Source organism: Acanthisitta chloris, unplaced genomic scaffold (assembly GCF_000695815.1).
Source record: "Acanthisitta chloris isolate BGI_N310 unplaced genomic scaffold, ASM69581v1 scaffold353, whole genome shotgun sequence".
NCBI classification, from domain to species: domain Eukaryota; kingdom Metazoa; phylum Chordata; class Aves; order Passeriformes; family Acanthisittidae; genus Acanthisitta; species Acanthisitta chloris.
The window spans coordinates 36,166-48,954 of NW_008664102.1; the positions used below are offsets into that span (position 1 = coordinate 36,166).

General features: G+C 46.8%; 1 protein-coding gene across 1 annotated transcript in view; it reads right to left on the minus strand.

Annotated features, from left to right (window-relative positions):
* The window catches only part of LOC103798898 (voltage-dependent N-type calcium channel subunit alpha-1B-like), a gene marked incomplete at both ends in the record, with an annotated part of 44,807 nt that extends 32,342 nt beyond the window's left edge, over window positions 1-12,465 (minus strand). The window contains 4 exons of the mRNA XM_009071182.1: window positions 619-735; window positions 11,314-11,406; window positions 11,542-11,652; window positions 12,301-12,465. Coding sequence (XP_009069430.1) covers window positions 619-735; window positions 11,314-11,406; window positions 11,542-11,652; window positions 12,301-12,465 — 486 coding nt within the window. The remainder of the gene's footprint in view (window positions 1-618; window positions 736-11,313; window positions 11,407-11,541; window positions 11,653-12,300) is intronic.
* Window positions 12,466-12,789: the final 324 nt, after the last annotated feature.

Here is a 12,789-nt window from a genome sequence, read left to right on the forward strand (position 1 = left end):
AGATCCCCAGTCCAACCCCTGCCCCTGCACAGACACCCCAACACTGCACCCTGTGCCTGAGAGCATTGGCCAAACACTCCTGGAGCTCTGTCAGCCTTGGGGCTGTGCCCACTGCCCTGGGGAGCTGTTCAGTGCCCAACTAATTATTAATCAGATCACCACTTCCTTATGCAAATGTCTGAACCTCAAGGCTTAGTAGCTAGAGGGATTTTGTGGTAGTTCCAAGGACAACCTGAGCTCTGTGGACTTGCATCAGCAACCTTTGAGACTCATCTTCCAACACACAGTGTTCAGGGGATGGACAGAGCTGTAGTTGCTCTGCAGTGGTGCAGAGAGGCTGTTCCTGTGGCAAAGGGAAGCACTTTACTCCTCAGTGGAGGATGCTACAGATGTGCCAAACATGACCATCAGACTCATCTTCCAAAATACAATGTTCAGGGGATGGTCAGTGCTAACCAGTTAGCTTTTCTGAGGAATTAATATTGCTTTAATTGCTCTGTAGTGGTGCAAAGAGGCTGTTCCTGTGGCAAGGGAAGCTCTTTGATCCTCAATGGAGGATGCTACAGACATGCCAAGCATGACCATCTCCCTGTGTCTCTTCCCTTGCCTAACACTCACCTTAAAAGACTGTACAAATGTCCAGAGCAAGATGCGGATTGTGTACCCCTGGCGAAGGAGCTTGATAAGTCTTGCTGCCCTGAAGAGCCTCAGGAAGCTGAGGTTGATGAAGTTGTCCTGTGGAAAGTAAAGGTTTTGTGTCCTTCAGAAATTAACGCGCTTAGAAACCACAGCCCGCAAAAAAGAAATTAAAATTACCAGCTTCACGATCTAAGCAGCAAATCGGCCACCAGAAAACCTTCCAAAAGAAACATTCGTCAGTGCAGATCACTCCACATGCAGCAAGTATGAGAAAATCCCTCTCCACAAGAGCCCTCCCCTCTGCTACTGGGTCAATGATAAAAAAGGCCCTTTCACACTGTCCAGGGAGGTGTGATTTGCTTTGAGTAAGGCAGATTTTCTCCCCCTAAGGACTCAGGGAGAGGGAATAGTGCCCAATTTTCATTTGGTGAAGAATGAAGTGGTTTGGAAGTCTTGGTCAGCTGAATTGTACAATGGATTGAAGTTAAGCCAAGACAGTTGCAGAGGACAGCGTATACAGCCTCATTGTCCAGTGAAGATTAGAACATCCTTGAAGGAATGAGGAGGTTTTCCAACCTGAAGGTTTTAAAGGTTTATACAACATGGAACTGGACAGGTTCATCAAGGAGAAATGGCACCAGCAAGACTGATTTGGAAGATGGATCAATGGCAGCGAGTCAATTGGGGAGGTTGAGTGTTCAACAGCAGGACGAGGCCTTAGGAACCTGCTGGTTTTTCAAATTAGCATTCAATGTGCCTTTGTAGGTGGATCAAAGAACTGCTGAGACAGATTGTGATTTCCATTTGGTTTGTAGGATTCTCCCCACCCCACCTCCCATTTTTTTGGTCTTTCCTTCAGGGAAAAGAGGATTCTTGCCCCAATGAGCTAATCTAGAGAGGGTTCTTTCCAAAACAAAACATGCAAAAGCCAGATCCCTCTTGCCCTCCTATTTTAAGGAGATGAAAAATATTCCCCCTTTCCATACTGATACCAATTCACTTAGGTGTGAATCTCTGTTCACAGTCACTTATTTGACTGAGTGAGCTAAAGAGAGCAAACATCCCACTTTAAACTAGCAAGCACTGAAGCAGAAAATGCAATCATAAGGAGCTCTTGTTGGTAAAGATGAGCAAAAATAGTATTTCCCTTGTATTATTGTTTTACCAGAAGACACCCAGTCATAGTGAACTGACCCATGTTTCTTGCTCATTTGGCTACAGAGCTCATGCTGAAATTGGGGGGCTTGTTGGATCTATTCGTTTCTTTTAATGCCAGCTCAGTTTTGGGGCCATTAGCATTGCATTCCACCAATCCCATCAAAGAGTTCAAGAAATCAGTCTCAGGCATGCACTCGGTTTCTCTCATGTTAAAACCACAAGCAGCTCAGAGTTAGGCACAGACTGTATATCAGACTCATCTTCAAATAAAGAGAAAAGAGAAAAGCACAAGGTATGTTCAATGAAAGAGCAGACAACACTGAGCTCATTCAAGTCAGCAGCAGAATTCAGCTCGGGCAGGCAAAGCACAAGCAAGGGATTCCCCTGGGTTGTGCAAGGGCAGTAAAACAGGCACTGACACTTTGGTCTCTCAGCATCAGCTTTGGGTTTGTTTTGCACATTGCTTACCTTCCCTTCACAACCACCAGCTGAACTCACCTTAGCAGGTCCTGTAAGACCCATGGGGCAGAGCTGCACCTCAGCTGGATAACAGGGTGCCAGCACTAATCTGGTCCTTGTCACCCTGTGCCAGCTGTGGGGCTGATACCCTCCACAGAGCAGGTCTCAGCACAGGGCAGAGGTGTAACCCAGAGCCCATTTTAAACATGGAAATCCTCCTCACCAGTGTGAACTGGATCAGACCTTATGTGTAGTGTTGACAGGCCTGAAACTCTGACAAATGTTTAACTTCAGAGCACTGCTCAGGTCAGATCTTTGCCATGCACAAGCTTAACACTCCGAGGAGGAGCAGGTGCACAGGCAGTGCCTGCAGGATCCATCTCAGACTGTGACCCTGCCAACCTCCCTCTTTCCACACTGTTGCAGCTTAACAGCAAGAATATTGTCTTGCTCAGACTTTGCTATAACCTCATAATCACAGCTGACAGGATGCTTAACATCTGCTTTGGGCCAGGCTGCTGCAAGGCCATGCTGAGCACAGGCTACCCAGGGCTACCTGGGGCTCAAAGCTCTGCAGGTGTGTCTATAACACATTCCCTAGGATTTGGAGGGACAAATCCTGAGCCCCAAACCCTTCCTAATTAACTCCTGCACTGCCACCTCCCCAGTGACAGCTTGAGGGAATCACTCACAACCCAGGAAAATCCCCCATCACCCACATACTCCGACGGCTCGAAGGAGGTTCTCTGCACTGCTCGTAGGGAGGCAAAATTACACACGCTGGTGATGGATGGAAGGGCTCCACGTGTGTAACCCTCAGCACATCAGGTAGAAAACCCATCCTTCGACCCCTCAACTCTCCAGGCAGGAATCAGAACCACATGCAGCTAAAGGGGAAACTCCACATTGCAATATTTCTTGGGTATAACAGTGTTTTAGAGCAATTCTCCTCCCGCTTAGCCACCTCTGGAACATGATCATATGGATTATCAAGGTGATTCTTTCCAGGTTTTTGTTCACCTTCCTGTTGCACAGATGCTCACAAGAGAGACCAGAGATTTATGATCCACCTGAGGACTAGCAGGACCCCCTGGCCTGGCACTGCTCTCCTAAAAGAGGAAGGTACTGAGGACACCCAGTCACCAGTCAGGGCATGGCTATCTGGGCATGGCTGGGCAACTGCTTCCTGCAACCTGAACATGACCAGAGCTCAGATGAGGAATTCATCCCTGAAAGAAACTGCAAAGCAGGAGAGAAATAGATAAATAAGTGGCCTTGACAGCTGTCCCACCATGGGCAACCTGGGCTTTCACCCTTTCTTAGGGTGTTTTCATAGAATCACAGACTGGGTTGGGTGGGAAGGAACTTCAAATATCATCTTGTTCCACCCTCGTGCCATGGGCAGGGACACCTTCCACCAGCCCAGGTTGCTTCAAGTCCAACCTGGCCTGGAACACTCTCAGGGTTGGGGCAGCCACAGCTGCTCTGGGCAACCTGTGCCCGTGTCTCAGCACCCTCAATTAAAGAATTTCTTCCTAATATCTAACCTAAACCTACTCTCCGTCAGTTTAAAGTCACCACATGCCTTATCCAAAGTCCCTCTCCAGCTCCCCTGGAGCCCATTTAGGTACTGGAAAGGACTCTAAGGTCTCCCTGGAGACTTCTCTTCTCCAGGCTGAACACCCCCAGCTCTCCCAGCCTGGCTCCATGGCACAGGGGCTCCAGCCCTTGGAGCATCTCCATGGTCTCCTCTGGACTTGCTCCAGCAGCTCCATGTCCTTCTTCTGTTGAGGCCCCAGAGTTTTCCATACTGAAAGCAGAAAAACCATGAAGTACAGGAGTACAGCCATTCCCTGGAGCTGTTCCTCCAGCACTTTGAGCAGCAGAGTGGTTTCTTGCCCAGCACAGGAGCTGTGCCCACTGTCCTCAGGGATGCAGAAAGAGCTGTGGGAAGAGGCATCTGACCAAGCCAAAAATGGGATCATTCAGGAAGCTTTAGCACTTCTCTTCATCTGTCATCAAGAAGAATTAACTTATTCTGCTAAGGAACTCCTGCTGAGGAAATGGCCATGTTCCCATTTAAATGTCCATGGCATTGCCAGCACTGAAGACGTGTTCCTGAACCTTGCACAGGGTCTTGGCTTCTTCTGAAGCTTGGGGAAATCATTGCTGATTTTAAGAGGCTGAAGATTTTTCCCTCACTTGCCCATGTCTTGAGGACTCTGCCATTACATATGTATCATTATTAGTCCTTCCATCCTGAGCCAGGAATGCTGGAAAAATGATTTTGTTTGTGATGCCCAGATATCTCCTCATTCCCTACTTCACAGAATCACAGAATGTTCTGAGCTGGAAGGGACCCCCAAGGATCATCAGTCCAACTCCTGTCCCTGCACAGGACACCCCAACACTGCACCCTGTGCCTGAGAGCATTGGCCAAACACTCCTGGAGCTCTGTCAGCCTTGGGGCTGTGCCCACTGCCCTGGGGAGCTGTTCAGTGCCCAAACACCTCTGGGGAAAGAACCTTTACCTAATATCCACATAAACCTCCCCTGACACAGTTCCAGCCCTTCCCTCAGGTTCTGTCACTGCTCACCAGAGAGCAGAGAGAAGTACCTGTCCCTCTGCTTCCCCTCACAAGGAAGCTGCAGACTTCTATGAGGTCTCCACTCAGTCTCTTCTTCTCCAAGCTCCCTTTCAACTTTGGTGCTCCTGCTGTACCAGTGCAGTCTCCAATCACCACCACTGGAAGGAAGAAGGTAGCTCCAGAGGACAACATGGTGCTCCAAAGGCCTCACTTGGATGCCAAGTGAGACCTGTTTCTATGACCATAGTGACTCCAATGCTAACAAACTGCAGGGTAGACATTTAAATCTTTAACCTGGACAGCCAAAAGGCCAAAATTTAGTCAGATGGAGATAAACTGATTTTTCCCAGCACATTTTCATAGGCACAGCTGATGCCACAGCACTTTTCTGTTCACCTGGGCCAGGGGTGCAACAGACAACCCTCACTGCTCCCACACACCTGTAGCAGTTCCAGCCACCACAGAGGATTCCCTTCTTGGGTTGCACTAGACAAACTTTTAACTTACACATTCACTTTCCTTTTTGCTTCTTCCTAGCAGTTCCAGGATTGCACTAGACAAACTTTTAACTTGCACACTCACTTTCCTTTTTGCTTCTTCCTAGCAGAAAATCCCCCTTGTGACCCTCCATGGCCATCCATGGAGCTTAAGTGCAGCCTGGCATGAGGATTCACTCTGATTTCTTTCTTAACAGCAACTGTGCAACAGGAAATAGTGATGTTAACACAGATCCAAGAGCTGTTGTCAGGTAGCTAAGCAAGTATTTTGGATAACCTTATGGTCTCATTTCTGTTACTAACCATAATCAAGATAATTTAGAATGGAAAAAAAATGTATTTTCGATTGCATTTTTCTTTATTCATTGTCTTTTGTCATTTGTTTGGTCTTTTTGTCATTCATATTTTTGTTATTCGTTGTCTTTTGCTTCATTTATGATTTCCAAAGACAAAGGCCAGTCATTCCAAAGGCATCCTTGGAATCAGGCACTCAATTCCCACTGAGATCTGGTTCCTGGTACTTTTCAGCTCTGTTCATAACATGATTTCTGCATTTTACTTGAGATGTTGCTTTGCATCCAGGGACTCTGTGTCCACTGGGGTGGCAAAATGCTTCTATGGGCTGGTACCACAGAGAATACTCAGAACTGAGTAAAGATCAGTTTTTCCCAGGAGTTCTTTTTTGATTTGAGGGAAGCAAATCTGCCATCACTTCAAAGATGGTTTTGCCTTACAATAATACCTTTTGCCTTGGGCTTAAAATACCTGTGAGGCAGCTGTGTTAATCCCACTGCTTCCCTCTGCAGAAAGCTCATGGTAAAAGACACAAAACTCACTTTCCAAGAGCTGATTTGGTACCATCATTACACACCCAAGGATTTCCCCAACCAGCCAATCTTGGCTCTTGAGAAGCATCTCATCTGCCCCCATTTCCCACTGAAATAAAGCAAGTGTGAGTCTCCCCTTGAGCACAGTTGTGTGTAACAGAGAGCAGAGAACAGGCTATTGGTAACTGGTTTAGCCTCACGTCACCAATGAGCCCAGGGAAGGAGGTGCAGGCCAGAAGGCAGTTTGAGACACGCTGCAAGTGAGGCTTTTTCACCAGTGCAATCAGAAATCTCATCCCCCAAAATAAAAAAAACAGATTAAATCAAAGAAAAACGAGAGAAAAAAAAAAAATCAAAGCAGAGAATTTAAAGAATTGTTTAAATTCAATGAAACCAACCGTGTCCTATATGTGATGTTGTCATGGATGGATATTGGCAAGGATTATTTACAAATTGGTTTAGTTTTGAGCAGCAGGTGCACAACATACAGACGGAGACATGGTTTTCGCATTGTATGTTGATTGGATGACGTGATTCAGCAGGTAGGGAAGGGAAATAAAGAACAAAAACAGGAAACAAAAGAGAAAATGAGTAATCAGGACAAGCAAAAAAGGAAACTCTGAAAATTTCACTGGAAAAAAAAAGAAACCCTGTTGGACTATTGGAGGTGTTATTTTGTGGGCATTCTCTAAAGAAAAAAGATGCTTCAAAGCCAAGGAGATTCAGAGATCCTAAAGGTAACACAGAAAGTGCAGTAGGGATTTGCATTTTGGTTTGTAATGCAAATTGGGAGACAATTCACAAACACTTCTCAGGATGTTTTTTGTATTTCCAGGCATAGAAATAGATGTCAGTTTGCTGAACACCCCCTTGGCCTCCTGAGGCCTGGATGTGTCTATGGACACCTCCTCCTTATTGCTACCTGTTTCACCTCAATTACTGAGAGGGTAAAAAACTGACATACATGTTTTTGCCTAAGGAAATAAAAAAAGATAGATACTCCACTACAATCACAAAGGAAATTACATATGACATGACTAGTAAATTAAAACAACGCAATTAATCAACACATTTCTTTTCCTTTTGTCTTTACTTTTTCAGTGGGTTAAAAGGACCAATGCAGCAAGGCTGGTGGAAGCCAAGTCTCTCAACATGAGACCACCCAGGTGAGCAGGTTGATTTACCTTGGAGAACACTTAGGGCTGGAAAATATAGTCGTGGAGAAAAACAGTGCTCTGGCAGCTATTTGTGAACCTGATCTCAATGTCACACCTAGAAATCATCTCCTCTCACAGGGACCTGGAGAGCACCAGGGGTGGATGTTACAGGGACAGACTGACAGTCAGGTTCATGTTGTAGCTGTCACATGGACTTCTCAGCTGAGGAACCCTCCATGGGAAGGGTGACAAGAGGGCTGGATGCACAGGGAAGGAGTAACTGGGACTGCCACCCAACTCTCCTCATGGCTGCCCATCAGCCAAGGAGAGGACAAGGTGAGGAAGGCAAATGGAGAAGACAGCATCCTCTTTAGGGGACACAGCTGTGGGCTGTGATGAATCAAGACCTGTTCTCCTCTCTGGTTATTCTCTGCCCCCTGAGAGAGCTTCTGCACCCCTAGTCATGCACTGAGGAAGGTGAAGTAAGATTCAGCACTTTGTGCAGAGCAGATGCTCATCCCCAGCCTTAGTTACTACTGCTCTGCCCTACCTGGAAATATAAAGGGCAAAGAGAGGTTGGGATTGAAGGCTTGAGGCCACACACACCTGGGCTGTGCTCTGCCACTGAGGCACCCACTGGTCCCTGCTGTTTGTAATCAGCATTTTGCATCACTACATCAAGTTTTTCAGCCTTTTCCTACATTTTTAGTTGGCTCTAAATACCACAAGTATTTAAATTACTTAGGTGCAAGTTCAGTTTAATAAAATATTACAAAGATGGTTCAAAGTGGAACTCTGTCAGAATAGACCTGCATTGTGCCACTTTGCAGGCAGCAAAACAGTCCTGGAATTACAAGGCAGATTTGGGACCCCTTGGGTTTCCCCCCTTGATGTGCTGTGGGTTAGAATAATCCATGCTGCAACCTCTCATGGAGCCAACAAAAAGGAACAGGAGCAGAGTGTTGGATCCTTCAGCTTATGTTCCATCCTCAGCACTGGAAGGGGAGAATCATAGAATCCCAGACTGGTTTGGGTTGGAAGGACCTTAAAGATCATCCAGTTCCAACCCCCTGCCATGGGTAAGACAACTTCCACTAGCCCAGGTTGCTCCAAGCACCATCCAACCTGGCACTGAGGCCAGGAAGGCTTGTAGTGGCAGTGGAGCCCCTGGTACAAGACACATCTACCACATGCCAGTGGCTGAAGCAGGATGAACTGCTCCATGAGAGGTACCCTGACAACTGCCATTATTTGCTGCCATTATCAGTCTTGTAATAAATGTGATCCTTGGGGCATCACTGCAAACACCCACTGATGTAACTAAGCAGTGATGCAAAGAGCCTCCTCAGCTCGATGCCTTTGACCTCTCAGCCTACTGTCCCTGTCTGAAGCTGAGATGGATGTGTGTAGCTTAAGGAAGTGTGTGCCAGTGGCTACAAGAACTATCCCATGGGGATGGGAGTGCTGCTGCAGCTGGGGCTGGAGAGAGATCAGAGAGGAGCTGCATGAAAGAAGTGTTGAGAAACAAATCTACCAAGAAGGTGGGGGGAGATGATCCCTGGATACTCTGTCTGCAGGGAAAAGCATGTGGAAAGGAGACATGATGGTGACACAGAAATCAGAGAATTGTTTAGGTTAGAAAAGATCTCTAAGATCATCAAATTCAGTGCTGCCAAGCCCAGCACTAAACCATGTCCCCAGGTGCCACATCCACACATCTCTTAAATCCCTCCAGGGATGGTAATTCCACCACTGCCCTGGGCAGCCTGTGCCAATGCCTGACCACCCTTTCCACGAAGAAATTGTTCCTAATATCAAACCTAAACTTCCCCTGGTTACTTGAGGTCATTTCCTCTTGTCCTATGGCTTGGTACTTGGGAGAAGAGGCCAATCCCCATCTCATTGCTGAGAAAAGAGGATATATAGAGAGAGCAGAGCTCAAATAGGTCTGTAGCCACAGATAGAGGACCAAGAGGTCAGGGCTGGAGTGGTACTGGGGGGCATAAGGGTTTTATATTAAAGAGATGCTTGTGATCAGTTTCTTATTGGATGCTGCCAGGGGAAGCTGCTGACCTACATAAGAAAGTCCTCTCTAAGGACTTAATGGATCTGGTTGCTCATAAACCAAAAGCCTTTCTATTACCACCTGGGAGGAGGATGGAAAGATACATAGCTGCTTGGTCAACCCTACTGGAGTTTCCTGATTGTTTTTAGAGGCAATTCCCATTGCAAAGGCAGTCCCAAATCACTGCTGTCTTTGATGCTGGAAATCAGAGAGATCACTGTGGAGGGGAAGGATGATGCTGTCACATTCAGTGACATCTCACAGTCCAACCTGATCAGTCCATAGCCAATTCCACAGGTGCCAGAGACCCTCACCAAGGCTGGGCCTCCCTGTGGGAGCTGGAGGGGGAGGCAATGGCCTTCGACTGAGCTGGGACCACTACCTGCCAAGCAGGGAATGGGCAACACTGGTGGCTGCTCTCTGCCTGTGAAATAGCTCCACAAAGGAGGAATTTAAGCAGCAGCATGTGGGCTTGGTGTGGCAAAGGAGAGACCTTCCTGAAGGAGAAGACATCCATCTCAGAGAGACCACAGATTCCCTTACCACGTGTGAACTGGCTGTGCTACTTCCTCCCAGGAAAAGTGGCCAAAGGAGAGGTGAAAGAGAAGAGTCACTCTGTCTGTAGCTGACTTGCAAATGTTTTCACAGATTTTCAACCATGGCAAAAGTTTAGGTGCCTTTGACAAGAAAGCATGTCCCATGGCAGAGGGAGTGGAGACAACCAGTGCCTTCCCACAGTGCAATAAATCTGAGCACTCAGAGAGGTGAAACTCAGACCTTGGGTATGATCTGAGGAACTCTTTAGCCTGGCTGCACTGAAAACAAAAGGCAATCCAAAGCCTATGTGATAGGATTCACCAGCTGTTAAATGAACATCATTTGTGTGGGGAGTAAAACTTTGGGGATTTGTACTTTTTCCTATACCAAGGAGGTTAGTAAAAATTTATTCAACAAGAATTTAAAGCAAGATTTGGGGTTACAACACAATTATCTCTCCAGAAGCAGTAATATGGTCTTCACCACCACCTGTAAAGAAGCCTTGGGGTCATAGTTCTTAACACACACAATACAGATCTATCAGCAAATCCCAGAGACTGAGGGGAAAAAAATCATGTTAAAGTTCAAATTCATCACATACAGATACAATATCATCAGCTACGACATGCACTGGGAGAGGAGAGGAGCAATTTTTAAATTGGATAATATCACACTATCAAGGCTTGAGACAGACATTTTGCTGCCCTGATAGAAAAATCCTTTAGAATTGAATGGCAAGACTGTACACTTTGTGTGATCTACAGGACCCATTAGCTAGGGAACAGCAGCCTCATCATTTCTTAGTATGTTTGGCAAGCCCTTGTAGGGCAAAAAAATCCTATGGGAAAGTTGTTTGTTTCTTAATTGCCCCACAGAGATTCTGTGCATGGAACAGAAACATTCCCCCACCCCAGACTGCGTGGGCTCCACATTCCCATCACCTCTCCCCTCTTCACTGCTCTTTTCACCCTCACTCTGCCCCGTGACTACAACTGGGCAGAGCCCCAGGGGACAGGCATATGTGCCCTGCAAAGCACCTCACACTACAGGAGCCTTCTGGTCTTTTCCCTCTATTAAATTCAACAGGATTTTTCCATGAATAGGCAAAAATGGCCTGGGGATAGAGTTGTTTGCTGAGCAAGAGAGCTGCTTCCTGGCAGAGTCACTAGTACTGTCGTTCTCATCAGAGCTTTTCACATGAGTCTTTGGGGCAGACAGCTGTGCTCAGCTCTGTGGAAAGAGCAGAGCTTATGGAAACAGGCTGCCAGGTCACCCAAGGACATCATGAGGCCCAGAGGCAGCTCTAGGGAATAAGGCTGGTAGGGAGAAGGTGCAATGTCTTGACAGGTTACAGCTTTGTTTCTAAATGAAGCAAATTGAGCAAACTGTACTTACCGCAATCTCTGTTACTAAAATATCAGTAATACTTCCCAACACTGTGACAAAATCAAAGACATTCCAGGCATCTCGGAAATAATTCTGCCAAATGAAAGCACAAGGGGGATAAAGGGATCCTGGGGTTATTTGGTTTGCTTGTTTTGAAATGCACATCATGAAATATGAGCATTTCATGAAGAGAGGAAACAGGTGAAAGGAAAGGAGGAAGGCACATACCAGCACACCAAAGGCAATGATCTTCAGCACACATTCCATGGAAAACATGGATGTAAACACAATATTCAGGCATTTCAACATTTCTTCATATGCTTCTGGAGCATCATAGAACTAAAGCAGGATGGAAGAAAGGCTGTTACTGGAAGATCAGTGGCAGAATAAAACCTTTCCCAGCTGACTTGCCTGACTGCAAAGGTCCTGCTCGGTTGAGTGTCACATTTTGTGCTCACTTTAATAAGATTTGGGGTTACAACACAGTTATTCATGGCTCTCCAGAAACACACTCTTGCCTACATGCTATCCTAATGGGGCAGCTGGAGACAACCCAAGACTGGAGACTGTTTCTGGTGGACACCTGTAAACACCACACAGACCAGGAGGGAGGAAGAACATTTTCAAAACCAGAGGATAACCAGAGAATCAGAGAATATTAAGGGGTTGGAATGGACCTTAGAGATCATCTAGTCCCAATCTCCTGCCCTAGGTAGGGACATCTCCCACCAAAACAGGTTGCTCAAGGCTTTAGCCAACCTGGCTTGGAACACTGGAATCCCATTCACAGGATCTCCTCACAGCTAAACCACCTCCCTTGGAACACCAAAGGAATCCCACCAGGGAAATGGGCAGTGGTGGCTGCTCCTGCAGCTCCCAGGTTGCTCCTGCTCCCCCCTAGATCTCATGGTGCAAGCACAAAGCCTCTCCAGCCACCACCACAAACACCAGCCCCAAATTGCAAAGATTCAGTAAGAACCCACTAACCTTCATCATTAGCACTATAGTATTGAGTGCAATCATGACCATGATAAAGTACTCAAAGGGAGGGGACACCACAAACTTCCACATCTTGTACTGGAAGGATTGCTTGTTCTGAGGCATGTAGCGGGTCAGGGGCTTGGCACTTATGGCGAAGTCAATGCAGGCCCTCTACAAAACAGAAAGGGCATGAAAAGGTGACAGAAAAGGGCTGACAGATCCTATCCGTTGGGATATGGTTGGGAGTGCAACTTGAGCAGTGAGTCCTGACTGTTCCTGTCAAATTTCAGAGTTCCATAAAATGTTAAGGTGTTGGAATGGAGCCTGGTTGGGAGCTTGAGCAGTGAGTCCTGACTGTTCCTGTCAAATTTCAGAGTTCCATAAAATGTTAAGGTGTTGGAATGGAGCCTAGAGGTCACCCAGCCCCAACCCCCTGCCCTGGGCAGGGACACCTCCCACCAGAGCAGGTTGCTCAAGGCTTTAGCCAACCTGGCT